The sequence below is a fragment of the Scatophagus argus genome, chromosome 2 (assembly GCF_020382885.2).
Source record: "Scatophagus argus isolate fScaArg1 chromosome 2, fScaArg1.pri, whole genome shotgun sequence".
NCBI classification, from domain to species: Eukaryota; Metazoa; Chordata; class Actinopteri; family Scatophagidae; genus Scatophagus; species Scatophagus argus.
In genome coordinates, this window is record NC_058494.1 from 3,989,513 (window position 1) to 4,011,598 (window position 22,086).

At 40.9% G+C, this 22,086-nt stretch overlaps 1 protein-coding gene across 6 annotated transcripts in view; it reads right to left on the minus strand.

Moving 5' to 3' along the window:
- Positions 1–22,086, minus strand: part of kcnq5b (potassium voltage-gated channel, KQT-like subfamily, member 5b) — a 120,015-nt gene that overhangs the window by 34,658 nt on the left and 63,271 nt on the right. For all 6 annotated transcript variants that reach the window (XM_046401791.1, XM_046401753.1, XM_046401800.1 and 3 more), the window contains exons 2-3: positions 4,960–5,050; positions 3,710–3,836 (exon numbers count right to left, since the gene is read on the minus strand). In XM_046401791.1, coding sequence (XP_046257747.1) covers positions 3,710–3,827 — 118 coding nt within the window. In that variant the 5' untranslated portion in view covers positions 3,828–3,836; positions 4,960–5,050. The remainder of the gene's footprint in view (positions 1–3,709; positions 3,837–4,959; positions 5,051–22,086) is intronic.

Below are 22,086 nucleotides of genomic sequence, written 5' to 3' on the forward strand. Positions count from 1 at the left end.
GTATGATGGAATGGCGGCATTAGAATGTGTCAGAGGTCAACAAAACTTTTCTCTCGGGCGATGTACCCCCAGAACCCTCTAGGTGGTTACTTCTCCCACCAGCTGGCGACTCCGCATCCTTATGGAAAACCTTCCTCTCTCGAACGGATCGTCCATTTCAGCGACACATCATATGAAAATTTTGCCTTGAGTAGCATTATTTAGTGCACGTTTTTAGCCATCTGTTTCACTCTTATCCCTCCCATGGACCTGTTTTCTGACAGAAAATGCTGACCAAGGTGTGGCTAATGGCTCCTCTTCTAAAGCATAAAGCAGTTGAACGTGGTGGGGGGAGGGAAAAGGGGAAGAGTCAGCAGCAGCACCATGAAAAATACATTAATGACACCAAAGAAAGGAGAGTCTCTGGGGCACCCGCAGAGCTGCAGTGGGTTAAATCCTTTTGAAGGTTCAGAGAGTAAAACATTGGGAAAGTAAATGACAGAAAGATGAATCTTTGTGCACATAAGAGCATAGCGTGTGTGTCTGTGCATGTGTGTGTGGTCATGTTAGTAAAAGTGCATGGGTGATCAAGCCTTCAGTCAGTAAGTATTGCTTCTCTCTATGATTTGACAGCAAAGCACTACTTTTTTATCAAAAGCAAGTCTGGAAAATGTCATGGTGGGAACTTTGGAGAGCTGATGTTTTTTTCTTTTTTTCATCCTGAACTTTGAAGGTACATTTAAAACGATAATGGCTTTTATTTGGCTTTTGTTTGCTTTTATGTCAGCCTTTATCTGTGCTTGTGTGTGTGTCAGTATAGACAATGGAAAGCATGCAAGTGAAAGTAGAAATACTTCCTTTGTTGCTAATTTGCAGCACTAATCAGTGTTATTATGCTTACAGCTCCACTGTCCCCCAGCCATGACTCCTGCTGTACCTCGGCTGAATCTGCTGGACCTTTGGTATATGGTGAAAAAGTGTTCTATTCAAAAAATCCTCTAAAAATAAAGGTTATAACCTACACCGTTTTTCAACAAAATCGAGTCCAGTTAACAGACACATGTCTTTTCTGGCAGCAGGGTCGTGTTGTTATCAACTGCTCCAACACTGAACTTTATCTCTGGGAAAAAATAAAAGAAAGAACTCACTAAAAGCCGCAAACCTCTGTTCCATGAAATCAATTTTACTTTCATAAATCTCCCCTAAATCCACATTGTGGGGTGGCAGGGTGTTGTGTGCCAAGGTTCAAAATGCATTTTTTGGGGGGGATTTTGTGGAGGTGGCACATTAAAGTTAGAGCGGTTAAAACGGTGAGTTGTAGTCTGAGGGTATTTTTCTCGGTAAAATTGATGACAATGCTGTTGGGGAAAAAAAGGCTAACAACAACATTAAGTCATACACAGCTTGTAAATTCCACAGCTCCTTATCAAACAGCGTACTGCTGTTAACATTTGTCAGCGTCCTTGGGCACACAGCAGCCAAGCCGCCAAACCTCCCTTGATGCTGCGGTGCATCCAGGAGCTAATACATCTTGCCTTGTACCTCACTAAAATGAATGGGGAGAGAAATCCAGTGTGACTGCACCATTAGCAGCTCCAGCATATCTTTAAAACATTACTGTCACCAGTATGTAACATAGGTTTATGATCATTAAATGTATTAAATGTGTATTCCCCAAGCCCAAGCTGAGACAACACTGATAAAAACAACACAGTGTTTTTCCTAGACTAAAGAAAGCTCATCCAGTCACAGAAAACATGATATAACTCTGTTCTACCACCAAGTCCAGTTGCCCTTATTCATCTCTGTGGATAACCATGACATGGATAACTCAGACTGTTAGTCTTTATAGACAACTCTTTGATGAAGCTGAATAAGTACGTCTTCATGAGGAGTCATTTCCTTCGTAAAACTGCTACAGTGCACTTTTGTTAAAAATTAGGGCCCATTTACACGATGTATGTTGTGGTCACCATGCACTGGAACGCTGGATCCTTTGGATCCTGCGCACTGAAGTTGGAGCCTCCAGGAAGGAGATACTCAATCAGGTTGGGATTTGTAGTTCTGTAGTTATTCCTGAGTGGTTTTCAAAATGTGACGGGCTACACTGTCAAGCTTAGGGGAGGCTGCTGCTGCCTGTTACTGGATTTAATAATGTGGCTGATGGGTGTTTATTTGTTAGAAGCCAGCAAACAAAAATTCAGCCTTCTGATCTCCAAAGCACCCAAATCATTGGACTATCTTTGAAGGTGTTGCACTGATTTCCCAAGATGCCTCACACCATTTGAAAACATGACATCTAATGTAATGAAATAAAATAACAGAAAATCAAGAAATTTTACCATGACAGAAAATTTTGGAAGTATACAGTCTTATGTGTTCTGACCTTCAGGCAAATCCACGAGTGGGAACCCAACAGGGAAATCAGACAAACATATGAGGGAAGATTTTTTCATATCACAGTCCATCCTGAGGCCCACAATTAAAACACGTTTACAGCACCTTTTGTGAGGGCCACACTGAGTGAATGATGGGAACTGTGGAGCAGGTTGGTAATGAGCAGCTGTGTATCCTTCTCAGTCCTCAGGGAGTGTCCATACTGAACAAACTGGTCCTAATGGACTTTAAATGACTGCAGTGGAAAAATCAACTGTTTACCCTACTTAAGGTGAAACTGGTTCAAATAATAAACGGGTTCATTCTGTTCTCTGTAGGACTCTCATGCAGTATGTGTAAGTGTATATAGGTGTTTACGCACATATAGGAAACTACTATTAAACATACATGAACAGAAACATACGCAACCTCAGAAAGGAGTTTTCATAGAGGCAGTCTCTATTTGATATCACTGTTTGGCATTATGGATCCCTGCAGCCACATATAAACTGGTAGACGTGTTTTCATCTGATATCTCCAAAACTCAACTAGTCACAACAAAGCAATCTAGATGGATAAATAGCACTATAGGTAAGAGAAAAATGTATTTGTGTATTTAATTTTGGTGAACTGTCCCTTTAAGCAAAACCACTGTGAAAATTAAATGATGATTAATTAGCTTTACTTGTCAAGACCACAAAAAATGTTGGGATTGATTATCTTCTGTACCTGTATGACCTCCATCTGTCTCTCTACAGCCAAGGTCATCTGAGTTCACCTCATTTTCTCACTTTATCCCATCATCTCTCTGACTTTGTCACACTCTCTGTACCACTTCCTGTCTCTCTCTCTCTCGCTTTATTTTTGCCCTTTTGTTTTGCTCATACTCCCCTCAGTGCTGACAAACTGCAGCACCCACTGCAAAGTGTGACAATGAGAGCTCACAGCACCCTGCGTGACCTCTAAGCCTTGCTCTCCCTCCTCCCTTGAGCACCCCACTGCACTTTTCAAGAAGGGAGCAGGAGCAATCCATGTCTAAACAGTGGAAAGAATAAAAGGCAGTTAATGCAACCTCATTGCGTAAATGCTCTCTGCTCTTATGAGCTCTAACCACAACTGAAAATGACACGAGCAAACCATGGTCAATAGCGTGCTGAGGAACAGTATAACATCAAAATACGATCACAGAGAGGACAGCTGTGGTCCACTAGAGGACAAGGAGAAGGCAACTGAAAGGTGAAACAAGAAAGGAGAGGATATGGTACTCCTGCTGAAAAGAACAAGCCTTTTTTTGAGATAATTATCTGTATCTGTTTGGATGAAAGAGACTCAAGAAAAAGGTCCAGCAACTCACCTATGACACAGAAAGGCTTCCTGGCAAAGCGGAGTCGTCCTTGCCATCCTCTGTAGCGACAGCAGCATCCTGCAGACCAGATGCGGATGATGTACTCCAACCCAAACACCACGATCATCACAAACTCCTGTCCAAGAAGAGAGGAACAGTTGTCTTGGCAGTGTGTTAATGATGGCGGAGTCATCATACATTTGTCACTGCTTGTCATACATTATCACGTTATTAAACATCATTAACGCAATGTTTTATCATTGAAACGGATGCCAGGTTGAAAAACTGTCAGTCGTTATCACGCGCACATTTATTCAGCTTCCATCAGGTAACAATGCAATTAGCACAGAGCAGTTTGTGAAATGGTAGCTAATAATGCAGGGGCAATCGTGTGCAGTAAACGCTTGACTGTATAAAAGAAAGCTACCTCTCCTTTCAGCCAGAGACTAACTGAAAAACACACACTGAGTCATACTAAGAGTCTTTTAACAAGGCTTTTTGCCCACCAGTAGCTTGCTTTGTCCTACTTGATTTTCTTTCTGAAGGCAACTTTGAACTGAACATTTAGTGTTATTACAGCTTCAAATCAGTAAAGTTCCCAGACAGAGAGCAGACACTTAAACACATTAGCCGCTGCTCTAGATGTGTATTGTATGTTACATATGTTATTTATTACAGGCAAAGTTACTCCGCTAAACAGTCAGCTGTTGCTCAGCTTTTTTTTTTTATTTACATTCCTCCACTTTCTGATTCAATACATGCATTTCAAAGCCTTGGATGCTTGTCAGATGAGGGCACTGTGGTAATGTCTTGTCTGGCAGGGTGTAGCTTAGAAAACTCTTTTCACCAGCCTGAATATAATGAAAACCTGAAAAGACTGAATGAGAGCTTTTGTGCAGCTGTACAGTTGTTGGACCCTGGTTGGAACAGGCCAAGATAGGCTGCATAACTAAAATGTAATTTTAATTTACAAAATATATGATGTAACTACAGCCATGATGAACTTGAGACCAAAGGAAAACTTCATGGTGTACGATAAGTTTGCTAATTACGGAAAGTCAAATATTCTGCCTGCTACAACGCCATCATATTGTATCATACTGAATTTTACTGTATAGAATAAAGTCAGACTGTAGCAACTGCTTTATTGTTTAAGAGACTGTAATCATCTTAACTTAAAACAATGAACAGCAGTGTGAGAAACAACCTGGAAGAACTGCATTTGTTGATGTTTGACTGACTGTTGTCTGGTTTCTTACCAGGATGAGGAGACAGTGGGAGGAGAAGTCCTGATGAGCTGGGATGGTTGAGAACACAGAGAGGACCAAGCAGCTGAAGACCAAGATGAACCTAAACGGAACAACAGAAAAACAAAGGACAGACTCATAAACACTGCGTACACACACACTGGACAGTATGACATCAATGATCTGATCTCTCAAACCACTGTGCTGACCAGTAAATCAAATCTTGAATTCCAAAACATCATTTCCACTGGTCACAACTATGCTGTTAACCATACAAATGTGCACTTAAGTGGAATTGTTCGTTGTATTTTCCTCTGTGACAAACTCTTGAACCCATTCTGGCACTGTAGGAGAACCAGAACACAAACAGTCTGGCAGCACAATCACAGAACTTATTTCCTCTCTGCAGTGAACTATGAGCCTGACTATTATTCAATTTCCTCAGATATCAAGTTAATCATGCTTGTTTGTGTAACATGATTTGCAAGAAACAAGCAGTGAAACTGCGGCTATTGGAAAACAACAGCAACATCCGACCATTTCCACACTCCGACTGTCGCTCCTTCGGCCAGGAAACTATAGCCTTCCATCTTCATAACCATAACATGTATTTTTTCCATTGCATAAATCTTCCAAAAACATTGTCTGAAATACGAGCACAGGGTTTAGCCTTTCGGTGGCTCTTGATGCTAAACGGCGCGAGTACATCTGTGTTTTATCATCTCAGATCTCCTCTTAAGCCTGCTGGACAAAGACCGGTTGACATTCTCTGTGTGTACTTTTCACTGTTGTCCACGGATAGGCTTAAGTAAAGCAGACATGGCTTTTTTCAGCCATGTCCTACTTAATGTTTGCACAGTTATGCATTAATAATTCAAACTGGAGACCTTTCGCTAAGCACTGACCTTTAGGTCTCTAAATTTGTGAAACATGTTCACTTCAAAGGGAAGACTTCTCTCTCAAGCCACTGGTTTGAGGACGAGCAGGCAGTGTACAGTGGGTTTTTGCTTAGAAAGAGCTGCCTGCTGCAGTAGTCCTACCAGGTCGCTATACAATGAGGTGAAACTATCAGTCTGGGTGAAGATTTGATTCTGATTGGCCACAGCTCGGTCATTAATTTCTAATATTGGACCCGTACTAACAGTAGATGTAGTTGTAGTTCCAGTAAAATTGTCTGTTCACACTTCTAAATTAATGCTCTGGCAACAGACACCTAGACATTAGAAATCAAAACATAAAAAACAATCTGAATATTACTGAGTGTAGTCCTTCAGAGCTTCATCTTCACCACACGATGGTAACTGTTACAAAATAAAGCTGCAAGTAGCCTGCACTGCCTGCCACTGCCACTACTCTGAACTTCCTCTGTGTCACATAAGAGATCATCTCACTTCCCATTCACTATTCATCTCACTGCTTCACGCTCACAGTGTAAATGGACTATCATTTGTTGGTGAAAATCTTGAGACTGATTTGTGGACAGTAACATGGCTGGATAGCTGGATAGTGTTGTAGTTAAGTACCATTTGTCTGGCCACACCTGTGGTTACTGTTGAAAAAGCTGAAACATCTTAATGGTCGTGGGAACTCAGTTCTATTGGAAAACATTCTGTTGATCAAGGGGGGCAGGAAATGTGCTTTGATCGACTCTGTCTGTCAGAAGTCTTGTATGTGCTTACATCCAACTCAGATTCAATAGAGTCATCATACAGACCTGGGATCAGTTGTTCTGATCTTTTATCATTATGTGACAAGCATGTGCACAAATTATGTGTAATGTGCATCAGTTCTTGTTTTCCACATTTATGTCTGTTAATGTGCATGTGTATGCAATTTGAATCCAATGCAAGAGTGGCAGATTAAAGAAAAGGGTAAATACATTATTATGGTTAAACAGAATAGATGCCAGGTGAAAATAGTATCAAAAACTGTGTTTTCATAAGGATTATAAATTGAACATACTTAACACACCCAACCCTTGGTGTTAACAGGAAAATGTGGTATTTTACAAGTGGATTTGTTAAAAAGTTGTATGATGTCTTGAGGTTATTTTAATTCTTAAAAAGCTTTTACTCTGTGCAATTCATTTCCACTTGTGAAAATGTCATTATTGGCAATATGACATCTGCTGTACCCATAATGCTATTTGTCCATCTCCACAGCTGTACTGAAGTACAGACTGGGGACTTAATATCAGCCCCTTGGTGCCAAACTGACCCCGGATTATCACAGAGTTGAAAGGATGTCTTTCAAGCTCAAAAATGTGGGATCATCAGGATAAGATCCAGTGTTTGAATGGTGCCTGTGTGAAAATGGTGGGTGTGCAGAGTGGGTCAGTGTCCCAAACCCTACAGGACAGTGCTACTCTGACCCCAGTAGGGCCCTCATTGACATCCATAGAGTCAGAATGAAGGTCAACATTTTCCACAGGCACGAGGATGGTTATGTCATTATGACTTGACCATTACGCTCTCCTATTGCTGTGTCACATGGCTCAGAGAGCTACTGGAGATTCCAAGTAAAATAAAAGCATAAAGTATCAAAAGTTTGAGGTTTGCTCTGTTGACATTTCCAGAGCTTTGAATAATGTGATTTTGATTGGAGGAAAACATCTAGTGACAAGCATTGTGATGCTGTCAGCTGAAAAGCAAGCTCCTTGTCACCGGCACACCTACGCTTCTCACACTTACAAGGTTGTCAGACCGAAAATTACAGAGTGACAATCAACTCTCTTCATCCATAGCCTAAGTCGCGTTTCCATTTTGAATATATTTCCTTTAAATGGGAGTAGAGAACTACTGAAAAGCACCCTGACAGCATCATTAAGCTCTCAACAAAGTCCACTAATTAATTCCTCAAACTCGTGTTCTCAGCTGGCCTTGGTCCCTGTGTGCCATGATACCCAGGGCTCATAGGCAGCTGAATTAATCTGGAGTGTCTCACTCTGCACTCCCAGCAGGGTGATCACTCTTTACCTTCCTAACAGCGATGGCCGAAAATTAAGCTGACCTGCGCACACACACACACAAACGCATCCTCACATCTGTCCTTCCACCCACTCACCTCTTTCAAACGCACCCTCCACCCCTCCTCCAGTCACCCAGCACCGCTGTACAAGTGCTGCTCTGATTAGCATAACTGAAATCATTTAACACACTAACAACTCAACAATAACAATGTTCACACACTGCAACTGGTGGATAAAAACAAATCAGGGGCTGCCTAGGAGACAGGATGGGTCATCTGCTGATCACAGGGTTGGCGGTTCGAGCCTCACCTCACCTGTCTAGGTGTTAAAGTGACCTTGGACAAGACACAGAATCCCATGTTGCTCATCAGCCTCTGGGAGAGCACCGGTCCTTTCCTTGTTTCTTGTCCAGAGCCAAAATGAATGGGTTGTGTCCAGATATGCATCTGGTGTCCATGTCAACACAGTGTGTGATTTTTAGATAACAAGTGTTACAGAAGCAAAAGAGGTGTGAGGGTTAACATAACACACACACTCACACTTTTAACACAGAAGTCAATTTGACTTTTTTACTACCTCTACTGCTTGGCTTACATGGGGAACAACTATGACCTCCCTTTCCGTGTTCACACACTTTACTCAGAGTGATGAGGTGGAATAACGGTGCAGAATTTGGCTTTGTTAAAGGATCTACTGTTAAACGCACAGTATTTAATTCTCGCATATAAATGTCTCTCAGCTAAAACAATGAAAATGAAAGGCATAGTTTAATAGTTTAATGTGACAGTAAAGTAGCATGGGATAGTGGAATTATTGTCGTCGCAACACTTAGACGACCACACTTGCCAATGTTCACAGAAGAAGTGATGTTTTAAAGTCTTATTCACATTAGATATGTTCACTTTGACTCCCTCCTGGAAGCTTTAGGCAGGAGACCAACTAAAACACACAGTTAGCTTAAATAAAAATAGAGATTTCTCTGAATCTGAACATTGTTTATGCATTTTTATGCAAAAATGTTACATATTACTTCTTTAACAAAATGAGTGTCTTTCAGTCTGGGTGTCTCACAAGTCTGTACATATGTTTGAAAATATAAACTGCTATTTGTTAATTATATTCAATATTTGAATACATACTGTAATTTACTGATTACACACACACCTATTAATAATCTACAGTTTATTCATGTCAAGAACTCTGGGTTTACATTTGAGTCTTAAATTTTTACTAATTTCCCAAGTCTGTGCCATTTTCAGCATAGTGTGGCTTATGCGTGGAGGATCTTCTTTTTCTTTCAAAAATGACCCAAGATACATATTGTGCACCAAGAAAATCCCACAGGCCACAGACTGAGTGTTACGTGTAAAGAACCATCACTCTGATGACTCCCAGTCATCTGTGAATAAATTCACAGTGCACTAATAGCCTAATGATGCTGTAACGATCACACCTGATTGGGCCTTTCACGACAGGTGATCATACCAGAAGCTCCCCTTCACTCAACATGTAGATTTGTCCTCTGATGCTGTCCATGGTCCTGAAACAAAATTTTGCTCCTGCCTTTTTTATTGCACCCATGGGTTGTTGACTTTCAGCACCATCATGGTATTTGGATTCTGCTTATATGAGCAGATATTCAGCTGTCGGTGTCTGTTTAGCTAATAACAACCTTTTCCTACCACCCTGCCACTTGAATTGAGCTGTGTCTTAGTTCCAAACCAAAGAAAACTAACCTTGTAAGTTTGTACGCCACAAATGAATGCATGTTGAACAAACAGGAAATAACATATTAAGTGTACCAACAGATACCAACAGTTACTCTTTTGCTTTTGAAAACTGCAACCAGTTACAAACACAGTGTTTTCCAAGGATTTTCAAGGATGACCTGGAACTGTTTCACCCATAACCACACTTGTCGTTTTTCCAGGCTGGTGACAGCTGTTCCAACCCTCATCACCATATTAAGTCATCAAAGCTAAATTACACCTAATTTTTCCACTTTTCCAGTTTAAACACTAGGACTGCAAAAAGACACAAGTGAGATTACAAAACAATTCTAAGCAATGCATTAAACTTTAGAGTTAGTCTTAGACCATGCCATTGGATACAGGTCAGAGTTCATTGCCTGGTGAAAGGGTCAGTGTGCTCACATGCTTTGAAGATCTCAAATACGACAGATGGGGTTGCAGCCATAATAAAAATGGACTCAACCTCTTAAATAAAGCTGAGCTGGGAAACAGGGGAAGTGTGTGTCACGTTAAAGTCAGCTCTGCATTAATCTCAGTAAGTTTATAAGGAGGCAAAACACAAATTGATACATAAAGCCTAATAACAGACTTTTGGAGGTCGTAAAAGCAGCCTTTTGGATTTGTATGTGATTTTCAGGTTTTAGCTTCAGATTTCAACTCTGAGAAACCTAAGTGTTTTCAAATTATCTAAAAAAAAACAACAAAATACTACATGCTAATGCTGACCTACCTAGAGCTTTTTACACGAAAATTAGCACCGATATGCAGGTATTTTAACCTGCTAGAAAGGAAAGAAAGGAAGAAGAAGAATAGAAAACATACTCTTTGCAGAAAGCAGCACGGAGGCCAGTGACAATATTACAGTGGCTCCCTTTTTATATTTTACTTCAGTCCTTTTCACACTCAACACCAAGTGAAAGATGTTTAAGCTCTGCTTGAAGGGAGACAAATGGAAAACTATTTACCCGGCAATGTTCAAAACTTCAAGGTGAACCGTGGCAAACGGCCACATAAGGGGCTTAAAGTCACGTGTCATGTTTCCATCACTGTTGTTCAGAGCTGGAGCTGATGAATACTTGCGTACGCTGCCAAAATATCTGACTTGGGAATGAATGTGTCCTATCCCACCGAGGACAAAAGCCTGATTTTGTGGGTTTTTGTCCAGTATAAAAGAAATACAGAAGATAATGTGTTTTCTCTTTGCAATTAAACGACATAACCATCTGAAGTTATCACTAGCCTCAAAGAGCAACACATCAGCCATAACAACTTCATCACCAATGGACTCACATAATTACCCACAGTAGTCTGTCTGCCTCTTTTTATGGGCCACTGTGACCCAGAGACATAACTCATGACCTCTGACCTTCCTCGGGAGGCCATGCAGTTACATTCCTCCTTCACACAGTCAGCCAAGCATTGTATGTCTCAAAGCATTCTTTACATTCACCCTGACAAAGTGTTGGTCTATTCCAACAGTGACAGACCTTCACAGTGTACTCAGCACATTTCAGAGGCTTACATGTTGGAGGAGGAGTAGGTTTAAAGGATGTGTAATACACCGTTAGATTGTTATCACTTTTTCAAGAACCCTAATTACATTCCCTGTCTTTACACTCTTTCAGAACATATGCACTAACACTCTAAATCTGCAAGACAGCATGTGTGTGCACATGTTCTGTGCAACCTATCAGCCTCTTCTATTATAAGCCACAGTGCTGACAGCGAGCCAGGGAAATGAGTGTGACTGTAAGCTCTATGAGACCGAAGACGACAGAACAATTTCCATATTGCACCTAGGCTCTTTGAAAGGCTGAGCCGGGGACGCACTCTGTATTTTGTCAAGCGGTGTCTGACGCTATGCATTCTCAGTCTGCACGAGGCATTATAAAGAGAGAGCAGAATGAGCAGAACGTGCGGGGAGATTAGACGAGTGCAAATGAACTTGCAAAGTTGGCTCAAAGATGCCGCAAGGGAGGATTTTCATGACGGCTGACTATCAGAGAGGCGTTCAGGAAGAGTCTTGTGGGTCTGTTTCTCTGTCGGTGTGTGAGGCTTTTGGTGTGCACAGTGTTTAGAGGAATCACACAGTTTCAATAAGGCAACACACAATGCTGTTTAAATAATGTGTGCTGAGTCTGATCTATTGGTGCTCAATGCATCCACACAACAGAAAGCATAGTAGAAGGATTTTCCTTAGCTCTTGTGGATACATTAAGAATAACAAACACATTTATTATAAGTTTAATATTAGACATTTTCTGTGGCACCCTGTATTGTACAAGGTTTCCATGCTATTTGTAGACAACTTCCTTTCCACATTATTGCATTTTATTTATTTATTTATTTATTTTGCTTGGCTTTGTGAACCTATGGATCTCTGTGTGTTTTGACACACTGAGCGGTTTATGAAAACTGCAATTTTTTTTTTAACTTGCAATGTCACATTGTATTCTTAACAAACATCATATGTGTAATTCATGGCACAGGTTGACTCAAAAGCACCTGTTACTCAGCACTCTCTGCTGGCTTTAGCTGTAGAACCTCTTCATTTAGTTACATTTGACGTCTACAGTACATAAAAGCAACATTCTTAATGTTTGGTTGTCAAGGTCAGCTGACTCTGGGCGAGAGGCGGGGTACACCCTGGACTGGTCGCCAGTCAATCGCAGGGTTGACACACAAAGACAGACAACCACACACACTCTCACAATCACATCGAGGGGGAATGTAGAGTAGAAGCAGAGTAGGAAGCCCGGAAAAAACCCACGCAGGCACAGGGAGAACAAGCAAACTCCACACAGAAGGGCCCAGACCGGGATTCGAACCTGGAACCCTCTTGCTATGAGGTGACAGTGCTAACCACCGTAGCACTGTGCCGCAAGAGACTGAAAATACAATCTTTAATTTGCGTCCATAGTGAGCATTTTTCAGGATTTTTAATTGTTTTATGATTCAGTTCACACTATAATTTAAGTCTGTGATCAAAGATGTGTGACACTTTCACTTGTTCTCTCCCTGACAAGATGATAACTATCTTAAAGTGTATGTTGAGACAAAATGGCATGACAGCAAAGCCTGCTTTCAAACAGCAGTTAAAGACTTTAAATATACAACAATGTTTGATGTCATGGGCAGATACACGCAGACTGTGGGGTTTATAGGGACACAGTGTGTTCTCTGCAATTTGTTCTCTTTCAGCTCACGATCTCTCTCAGTCTGTAGAAATAAATGACAATCCAGTAGACATCCAGTTCAAGCTGCAGTGAAAGACTTTGCACTGTTTAATTTGCAATGATTTTATTATTTTAAGCCCCTTCTTAAACATGTGACTCTTTTCCTCACTGGTGTTGTATAACCAATTGCTCCATCCTCTTACCCCATTTCCTACTGAGCCCCAAAAAGATAATTAGTACAAAAAGCAGATGGACAGGGTATGCCATCCTGCAGTGCTTCAAAGCTACACAGCTGGGCAGAGACATCACAGCTCAACTCCCCAAAAAATAGGAGCCAGTGAAAGGGCACACACATAATCCTCCGTGCTGCGAACTGATGTTCTGCTACAAAAGCAAAAATATGAAGGCGCTACGAGGAGATAAAGCCACAGAGACCACCCACGGTGCATTGCTATTTCACACTCCTCCTTCATTTGAACACAACCAAGAGACCAAAATGAAAATTCAGCAAAAACTGCTATGGGTGTATAATGAAAAGTTAAGGGCCTTTAACATGCTTGGTCGAAAAGAAAGAGCAATCCATCTGGATAAAACCACAAGTGTGTAAACCCGTAAAGCAGCCTCACTCCAGTTCAATGTGTCCTGTTTTTCATATCAGGGCATGTGAAGAGGCTGTGAAAATTAAAAGTCTGTCAGCAGAGCTGTAGGAGAACTTGGAAAGTAAAGGAGGACCTGAACAACTTCATAAAAGAGTCAGTCCGCCTTCACTGGTTATGCTTTCTGACTGGTGACGTCGCTGTTCCTACATTTACATTAAGTAAAAATGATATTACGATTATCTTGACAAATATTCCTCTTGTGATATGAGTCACATTTCATTTTCATTGAAATGATGATGATGTGATTTCTGTTGTTTTCTGCCAAACGAGCATGTTCCTTTACTTTGGGAGAATGTGATTTTGGGCTGGGGTGTTTACAGTGCTATGTTGTGACCCATCTGAACTTCATCAAAGAAGCTGCTCAGTACGAGTACCAGTATGCACTTTATGTTGGTGTGACTGCGAACAGGGCTGAACAACGCTGCCTCAAAGACAGTTACTGCTCTTACACTGATGTTTAAAGAAAAAGACAGCGGGCTGTGTTTAATCACCTTACATTCATTTCAGACTGGTAGCTAGCAAGTAGCTTGGCAGTCAAACAATTAGTTTTCAAGCATTCAACACTGGTAGCTGGTGGACAATGTTATCAGAATCTTGTGTGAAAACCTCTGAGTTCCTGGTTCATGACAGTGAGGGAGTCAACTTAAACAGCTAAAGCGAAGAGCCGTCAAACCCAACATTATGACTGACATCAAATGTTCTCAGACTCTCACGAAACAACAGACACAACATGTTCCTACACCACAATTGGCTAACTATGTAGCTGATATCAATACATAATTTCAGTGTGTTATTAAATGGCATTCATTGTGAAGTATAGCTACTTTTAATGTATGCATCTAATAAATCCACAAGTTAACTTTCTCCTGACATCAAGCAACTTCTTTATGTTTATTTATAGACAATATTTATTTATAGTAACATAATGCGTGAAAGTGTATCGTACTTAAAACTACGCACAGCAGAGAACTTATGTACTCCTTTTTAGTAGTTATTTTGGCCTCAAAAAATGCGAAGAAATGTTGGGAGGTTTTAAATACAGAGTCCACCAGTCCAAAACTCAAAGTTTAAAACCAGGGTAAGCAGTAACAAAGCCTATTGGAGAAGCTGTGAATGTAAGGCATTTTTGTTCAATTTTTAAATACACAATCAGTCAGAACAGCAACTGGTTAATTGTTCAATCACTATACGTGGGCAGTGTCATGCGAACATCTGCTTTAAAAACGATCAAGTGACTGAAGTGTGGTTGTTTACATCGACCTGTTTTTGCACAGACACGCTTCCACATCTGGGGTTTAACGAGAACAGATTTCAGAGTCACACATCTCCTCCCATCACATGGATTCCCATCTGCTAACTCGGCTAACTATTTTATGTGCAGCCATGTTTCATGGACGGGACTAAAAGAGAGCTGCTGGGTGTCTTGATGTTGGAACAGGAGCATTCAACAGTCTTTATTCATCTATCTATGCCTATAAAGTGTTTATGTAGAGAACTAGAATGTTTGTTGAGTGCAAGGGAGTGTGTCAGTAGTGTTATCACATTGCCTCACGGTGTATCAATATGTGCTTATACAGAAATTCTCTTCCATTACCCAGCTTCAAATGAATCAAGAAACTTTGCTGCCGAATGAAAAATAGCTCTTTAGAAGAGGACTGGCATGGCCATTCGTCCTCACTACTTTAATTTGACTATTTTTCTCACACGGCTCACATTACCCCTGTTATGGGAGAGGATATTGTCCAAAGCAATCATTGTCAGGGGCTGATCTGTGTCATTTGCAAGCCTATTGATCCTATTCCACAACTGAAAATGTCCTTAGCGACTTTTCTCGTACGATCTCATCTGCTCGGCCGTGATGTGCTTAGTTTGGTTGCATCCCACTTTTCAGTGACTCTCTCCATCAATCAACACTATTTGTCTACCTTCTCAGGTCGGTGATGGGTCAATACTTGGACCTTTGAGCTCCGCCCCACTTCTACCTCCTTTCTCCCTCTAGGCAAACAAGTATTAATGGCTCCAGGTGAGGGGATAATGAGGCACCCAGACATAGGCTCACTTAGCCTGGGGAGTGGCAGAGGCACACAGAGCTCTCATTGTCACACAGTAATGAGAGACGGACTGGGAAGAGGAGTGAAGTGGCAGCCTAGAGTAGCCCTGCAGAGTTTGTAAAACTAATACCTTCATGTCTTGCATAAAGGCATTGCCTGTCCAGATGGCATTCTGGCCACTGGAACCACCTCACCAACACTACCCTGTGGTGTACACAGCCACCTACTCAAAAGTTAAAATTCAAAGATAAATAAACCTACTGTATATGTGGAAGATGAATCAGCAGATGGGGAAAAAAAATACAGTTAGAGGTTTCTATTCATTCAAGACAGCTGCAGCCGAAAACAAGAACATCAAAAGTCAGCAGAGTTTAGATCAGAGTCTCAGTAGAACTGGTCAGTGCTAAAATGAAAGCCACTGTCAAGACAAACTGTCTGTGTGCCTCAAACTTCAGAGCTTTAAACTAAACTGAAATCCACTCTTTGAAATGTTACTTGGGTAAACCACACACATTTCTTTCACTTGAGTATGGAGGAAACCAGCAGAGAGCCGTGCAGCAAAATTATTCACTGCAATATCTGCTCAGGCAAACCCCTGTGACCTCAAAATATCCCATTAATCAGCAGTGCAGTAGTAGGCCGGTCGATGGGCTGACGTCTAGCATCCATCTCCATGCAGTCTAAATTTGGGTGATAAGGAAAGATGAAGCTAATGGCGGAGAACATTAAAATGGGCTGTGCTGCTATGCCAGAGCTCGAGTATTAATCACATACAGATATACGAATGTGGTGAAGACAGCTTTGCTATCAACAACCTTTATTCTTTCATATTCGGCTCTTCTGTTTTTCTTATTTTCTTCAGTGGTAAGTGATGCTCGATGATGGTATTCGAATATAATCAATATGTGCCACAAGGTACAAAAAAAAAAAAAAAAACAATAGCTACAGCACTTCTAAAGAATTATATCAGTGAATATAAAACACTCTTTAATTGGGCTGGTCCTGCCTTGACATTTGTACCTTTGTTTTCTTCTTCTTTTCTGCAGCATGTGAAAATAAGCAACTGTTTGCAAACAGCTTTAACACATTGACTTTGAAGGTGATATTATCCCAGTGTCATGGTTACGGCCTTGTGCATTTCGCAACCTCTAACAGAACTCACAGTGGATATTTGTTGTGATCCCTGGCTCTTCCTGTCCACGCTGAAGCATATTTGAGCAAGAAACAGGATATCCTGGATATATGGTTTTCACTTGTATTGGTAGAATTTGTAACTTGAATTTGTGGATGCAGAGATGAACTGTGATTACCGATATAGTTCTCTGAAGTGTCCTTGAGCCCATGTAGTGATATCCTTTATGCAAAGTCAATTTTCAATGCAGTGCTGCCTGAGCATCAAAGGACACGGGCATTCAAAATTGCTTTTCGGACTTGCAAATTTCTTTGAATCTTTTAATAATATACTGGATTGTAGATGGTGAGATCCTCAGATTCCTTTCAATTTTATTCTGTTGGACTGTTCACCCATGCAGTTTTTCACCAAGCGGTGAACCGTGATATATCATTGCTTCTGAATGATGATACACTCAGCTGAAACTGTTAACCTGCAGAAGGTTCCAAACAGGGCTTTGTGAGCAGTACAAAACTTTCAGTCTTTTGTTTGCCCTGTCCCAACTTGTTTGAAATGTGTTGCATGTATCAGAATATGTATATTTATATTAAAAAAATAATAAAGTTTGTCAGTTTGAATATCAAATGTCTTGTCCATGTACTATTTTCAGTTCAATAGGTTAAATAATAGGTTGAATCAGTTGATGTTAATAACTGCATTCTGCTTTTTTTTATGTTTTATACAGCATCAAAACTGTTATTGCGTCATAAAAAAAGCTATTGACCGCAATCCAGGGTTTTGCAGAAAAGAAAACAAACAAGCAAACAGTCCTAAAGGAAAAGTGCATCGCTGCAGCTACTAATCTCTTCCCATCTTAATGAAAATGTTCTTTTTCATTTTGGGTTTGGAGACGACTGCTTCACTCTCTTACTCTCTGACTGACTTAGTGGATTTCTGTCCAAGGTGTTTGCTTCAGTAGAATACTGCTCTTTTGTTTGTTCAGGATTTCACTGCTCAGATAAATGGCATAGTTCTTCACAGATCTGTACTCCTGAAAACATAAAACTCACCTGCTGCTGTGCAGGCAAACATTAGGTGTCTCATTTCAAATCCAAATCTGACATCTGCACTTCTGCATATACTTAAGTTGGCATTTTCAAAGATAATAGTGCAAATAAAGTGTATATATCTACATTAAAACTAATGCACCATGCACTTAAATGGAGGTTTTGTGTGTGTGTGAACATTATTACCATATCAGTAAGGAGCGAATAAAACAGCTTGGAGGCCCGGAAAACTTACTGTGAATATATCAAAATCCATCACAAGGCTAAACACACCAGAGATTCCCAGGGGAGCACGAAGCCTTGAGCAAGGCCACAAATGCACAAAAGCAGGGGAAAGAAAGCAACAACAACTGTGTAGTGGGCGGGGAGGGTGGCAGAGAAGATGGCTATCAGAAAAGTGAGAATTAACGTGGAATCTCTGTGGTTACACTGGATGATTAACAGGCAAGGGGGAGAGGGAGGATGGAGGAAGGAAGGAAAGAGTGAGAAGAATTACAGATCTGTTTAAAAAAATATTTTTTCTCCATTTCGGCTTTGAACAATGGGCTTTTTTTAAAACTGTGCCGAAGCCTACCTCTGGTTTTGTGACAATACATTAAAAGTGAAGTGTGGGGAATAATCTGTCCCTCTGTCAGAGGTCAAAGCATTTCTGTCAAGAAACAAATTTGTCTGAAACAATGTCTCATAACCTGCCCGTGAATGTGGAGAAAAGCTTATGTTGGGAAAACCGGACAGTTTAAAAGCAAAGACGTTTCATCTCTCACCCAAAAGGCATAAGCTCTTCGATGCAAGCTCTTCTATGCAAGATGGCCTGGATGACTGAGAATCTACACAGATGTCTGCTCTGTTAGCTTGCTAGCATGTAGGACCAGCTTTACAAGGTTTGGGTGGGTGTTAAACAAGATGACATCACCACCTCAATGGGCAATCAGAACACATGGGTCAGAAACCGTTCCGACAGGGTTTGACCGTTTTGACGAGCCACACTAAGGCTGGGGGGGGGGGGAGTCATTCACACCTGGACACATCAGACTCTAACGCAGCTGTGTGTGACAATGACCCATCAACCTCCTTAAGTTTAATACCTGGGACTCCCAGCCAGTTAATCAGAACAGAAGAAGCCTTCTGGATGAGAGGTGAAACGTCTTCATTTTTAAACTGAAATTAAGTTCACGCAACATAAGCTCTTCTATGCAAGATGGCCTGGATGACTGAGAATCTACACAGACATACTGTCCGTGAATGCGACATGCAGTATTCAGCTGTTAAAACCTGTACTGGGGAAGTAGTACCATTTAAATTCCATTCAGTTTAGTGGTAGACTGGGAGCACAATCATTGGAAATGTGATAATGCTGTGATAAATAACCTGTGGACGACATGACAAATGACCTGCTAGGGAACACTAAAGACTTTATAGAGACTCCGTAACTCCAATACTGATACGACTATAAAAAATATACAGAGGACTACAAGGGAGCTATGTGATAAGGCCTTAATGATTCTCAGCAGATTTGAGATATAACAAGCAAGATGATTTAGTGTCGGCATCTTTAACAGCACCCACTAAAAACCACTGGGATTCCTTTGATATGATCATCAATAAATTTTATCACACAAACTGCCACAACACGTGCGTGAAAAAACCCCAATCTGTTTTCTTTTTACTTTTTAAAGGAACAGTGCGTCTGAAAATATTTCCATTTCTTGTCACGTTTACCATATGGATCATAAAAACCATTTAAATAATTTGGATTTAGAGCTTTTTCCTCCATTTGAGTGTGAACGAAACCATCACTCCATGTATCACCACAGCTCACCCAGTCATAGTCCCATCAGAGATCATGGTGCTAGCATCACATCCGGTTTTCTAAAAATAGTCTCACAGAAGCAGCTGTGCAGCATGTATGATCCCTGATCAAGTTAATGTGTATGAAGTCCCAGGGTGGCCATAGAGAGAAAAAAATATGTATGCGGTTTAACTATACCAAGTGGTCTAAATGTTACTGCATGCTCAGGAGATACAATTTGTTCCCATGTTTTCATTAAGTTATGTGCAAAGGATAAATGTATATACAGAGACAGCACAACTGACTAGCCTTGCTGAGTAAGGGGAAGGATTAATTCTGAAACGGTCAATTTTACATCCATTTATAGTATTTTATTTTTATAATTGTGTGCGCCCTGTAGCCTACTGCACTTACATCATGCACACAAATTAATTAAAGCCTGGTAACCATTTGTAACTCATGTACACACAACAGCATTTCTTTCGACCACACTGGGTAACTGTATGTGAACAATACCACCAGCCAGGCTGTCTGGCCTGTCTGCAGTCACCAATCAGCATGTAGTCTGTGTAACTGAAACAGCAAGCAAAACCAGAGGTCTGCTTCATGTTCATTCAGGTTAAGTATGTGTTACCGACAGATTAAAAATATGAATCTTCAGATACCAGCAATATTTTATGTTATTAGGACTGAAAACACATGGGCAATAACAAAGTGCAGAGCTCCAACTTTCACTCAACATTCATCTTTTTGTCAATAACAGCGGGATCAGCTACCTTTTCTAAACTAAAATGACAATTTATGCCACTTGTTCCTCCAAACACTTGTATCACACTGACATGTGCTGGTCATTTAGCAGGAGGTTGGAAAACACACACCAGCACAATTTCCACTCACATCACTGTGAACATTGGTTTCTCTCTTTGTATTTAGCTGCATGCAAACATGATAAAACACAATTACTGGACAAACCTCACAATGAGAGACTTGGGAGTGTTTCCTATATGCTGCGATGGACTTGTCTCATCATTTCATTGTGCATTGTGTGGGCCCTTGTAAACTGTATGCGTAGGCCCTTTCATTGTGATTCACTGCAGAAGAAGAAAGAAATTTATACAATGGCTTTCTAAAGCATATTCAGCAGCGAGCTATAATATCAGAGATTTACATTATTAAGTCACAATATGATGGGATGAGGCCCAGCCCCTGGTTCATCCCTTTGCTCTCAGCCCATGAAGATGAATGCAGTCTAATAAAAGCGATTACAACAAACAACATCTGACAAAGATGAATAGGCAAACAAAACAAAGAAGGGGGAGGCTTCAGTGAAGTGATGATGGTGTGTTCTCAGTAGGTGATGCATACCTTCCTGCCATCAGTAACATTCAGCCCCATTACCACACAAAAGTGGAGGGCAGCCACTGTTAAAAGAGGACTTCACCTATTGCCTCTGCTAACTCAGCTGCAATGACGTTCAACATGGTTTCAGCACCTTCCTCGCTCTTGCAACATTGAAACGATGAGAAGGACGAGAACTGATTGATGGCACTCTGAATCCTCCCTAATGCCGCCCTATTGATCTCTTTGCTTCGCCTGACAGTAGATATTAACAGCCAAGAAAACACATGCACCTGATTGCATGCCACCACTCATGGGAAAACCATTTTCCGCGGAGTCCTGTGGAAAAGCAGTACACTTCCTGTTCAGTCGCAGAGTGGTGAACAGCACATTCTTTGGCAGGCTCTCAGTGTCTCTGTTAAAGGGATTTGTTATGCCGCTTTTACACGGGTACACTTCAGACTGATGCGTGCAACTGAGAGAGCTCGGTTTTTGTGGAAACAATAATTGAGGTGCCAGATAATCGCGCTCACTGTTTTCTGGAAAAACTGTTGACTTTTCTGTTCAAGGTAATTTGAACCTCAAGCCACCATGGTGTAACATAGAAATCAGAAATCTAAAACGGAAAGCAAGAAGCACACAAAGAGGTATTCCGATACTTCAGGGTGACAGAAAATGTTCCGGTGAAAGATTACTCTTAAAGACATTTTATGGTGCAAAACTGGCTTTTAATAACAGGCACATTTTTCAAACGAGGGGCATTCACAGGGTTTGGAAGATAAAATACATGAATACAGAAGCTGGTTGGCTGTTTTTGTTACAGAAACGATAATAACCTCACAGTAAATTACAACTGGGCAATTGTGGCCACGATGAGAGACAGCTTGAGAAAGCCAAATGGAAAGATGATATAAATCTGAGATGCTAAATCTATTCACTTTAGAATGCACAACTTGGAAATTATGAGAAGTTTTTTGGTTAAAGGGTGTGGGGAGGATGAGGTCGGAGATGGAGGTATTTTCCATCCATTAGTGGCGTAGCATGAGATAGGCATATAATTCACTTTCCACATCTTCACCCAATTAACTAATCACATCATAATCGAGCGAGCTCTGGCTGGATGTTTCACGTCAGTGAGAAGTTATTGAGCCCAGAAAGCCAAGCAAAGCTCCTCTCATTCTCACACACACAATCACATTCATAACACATTCTGAAATGATATGAATGAA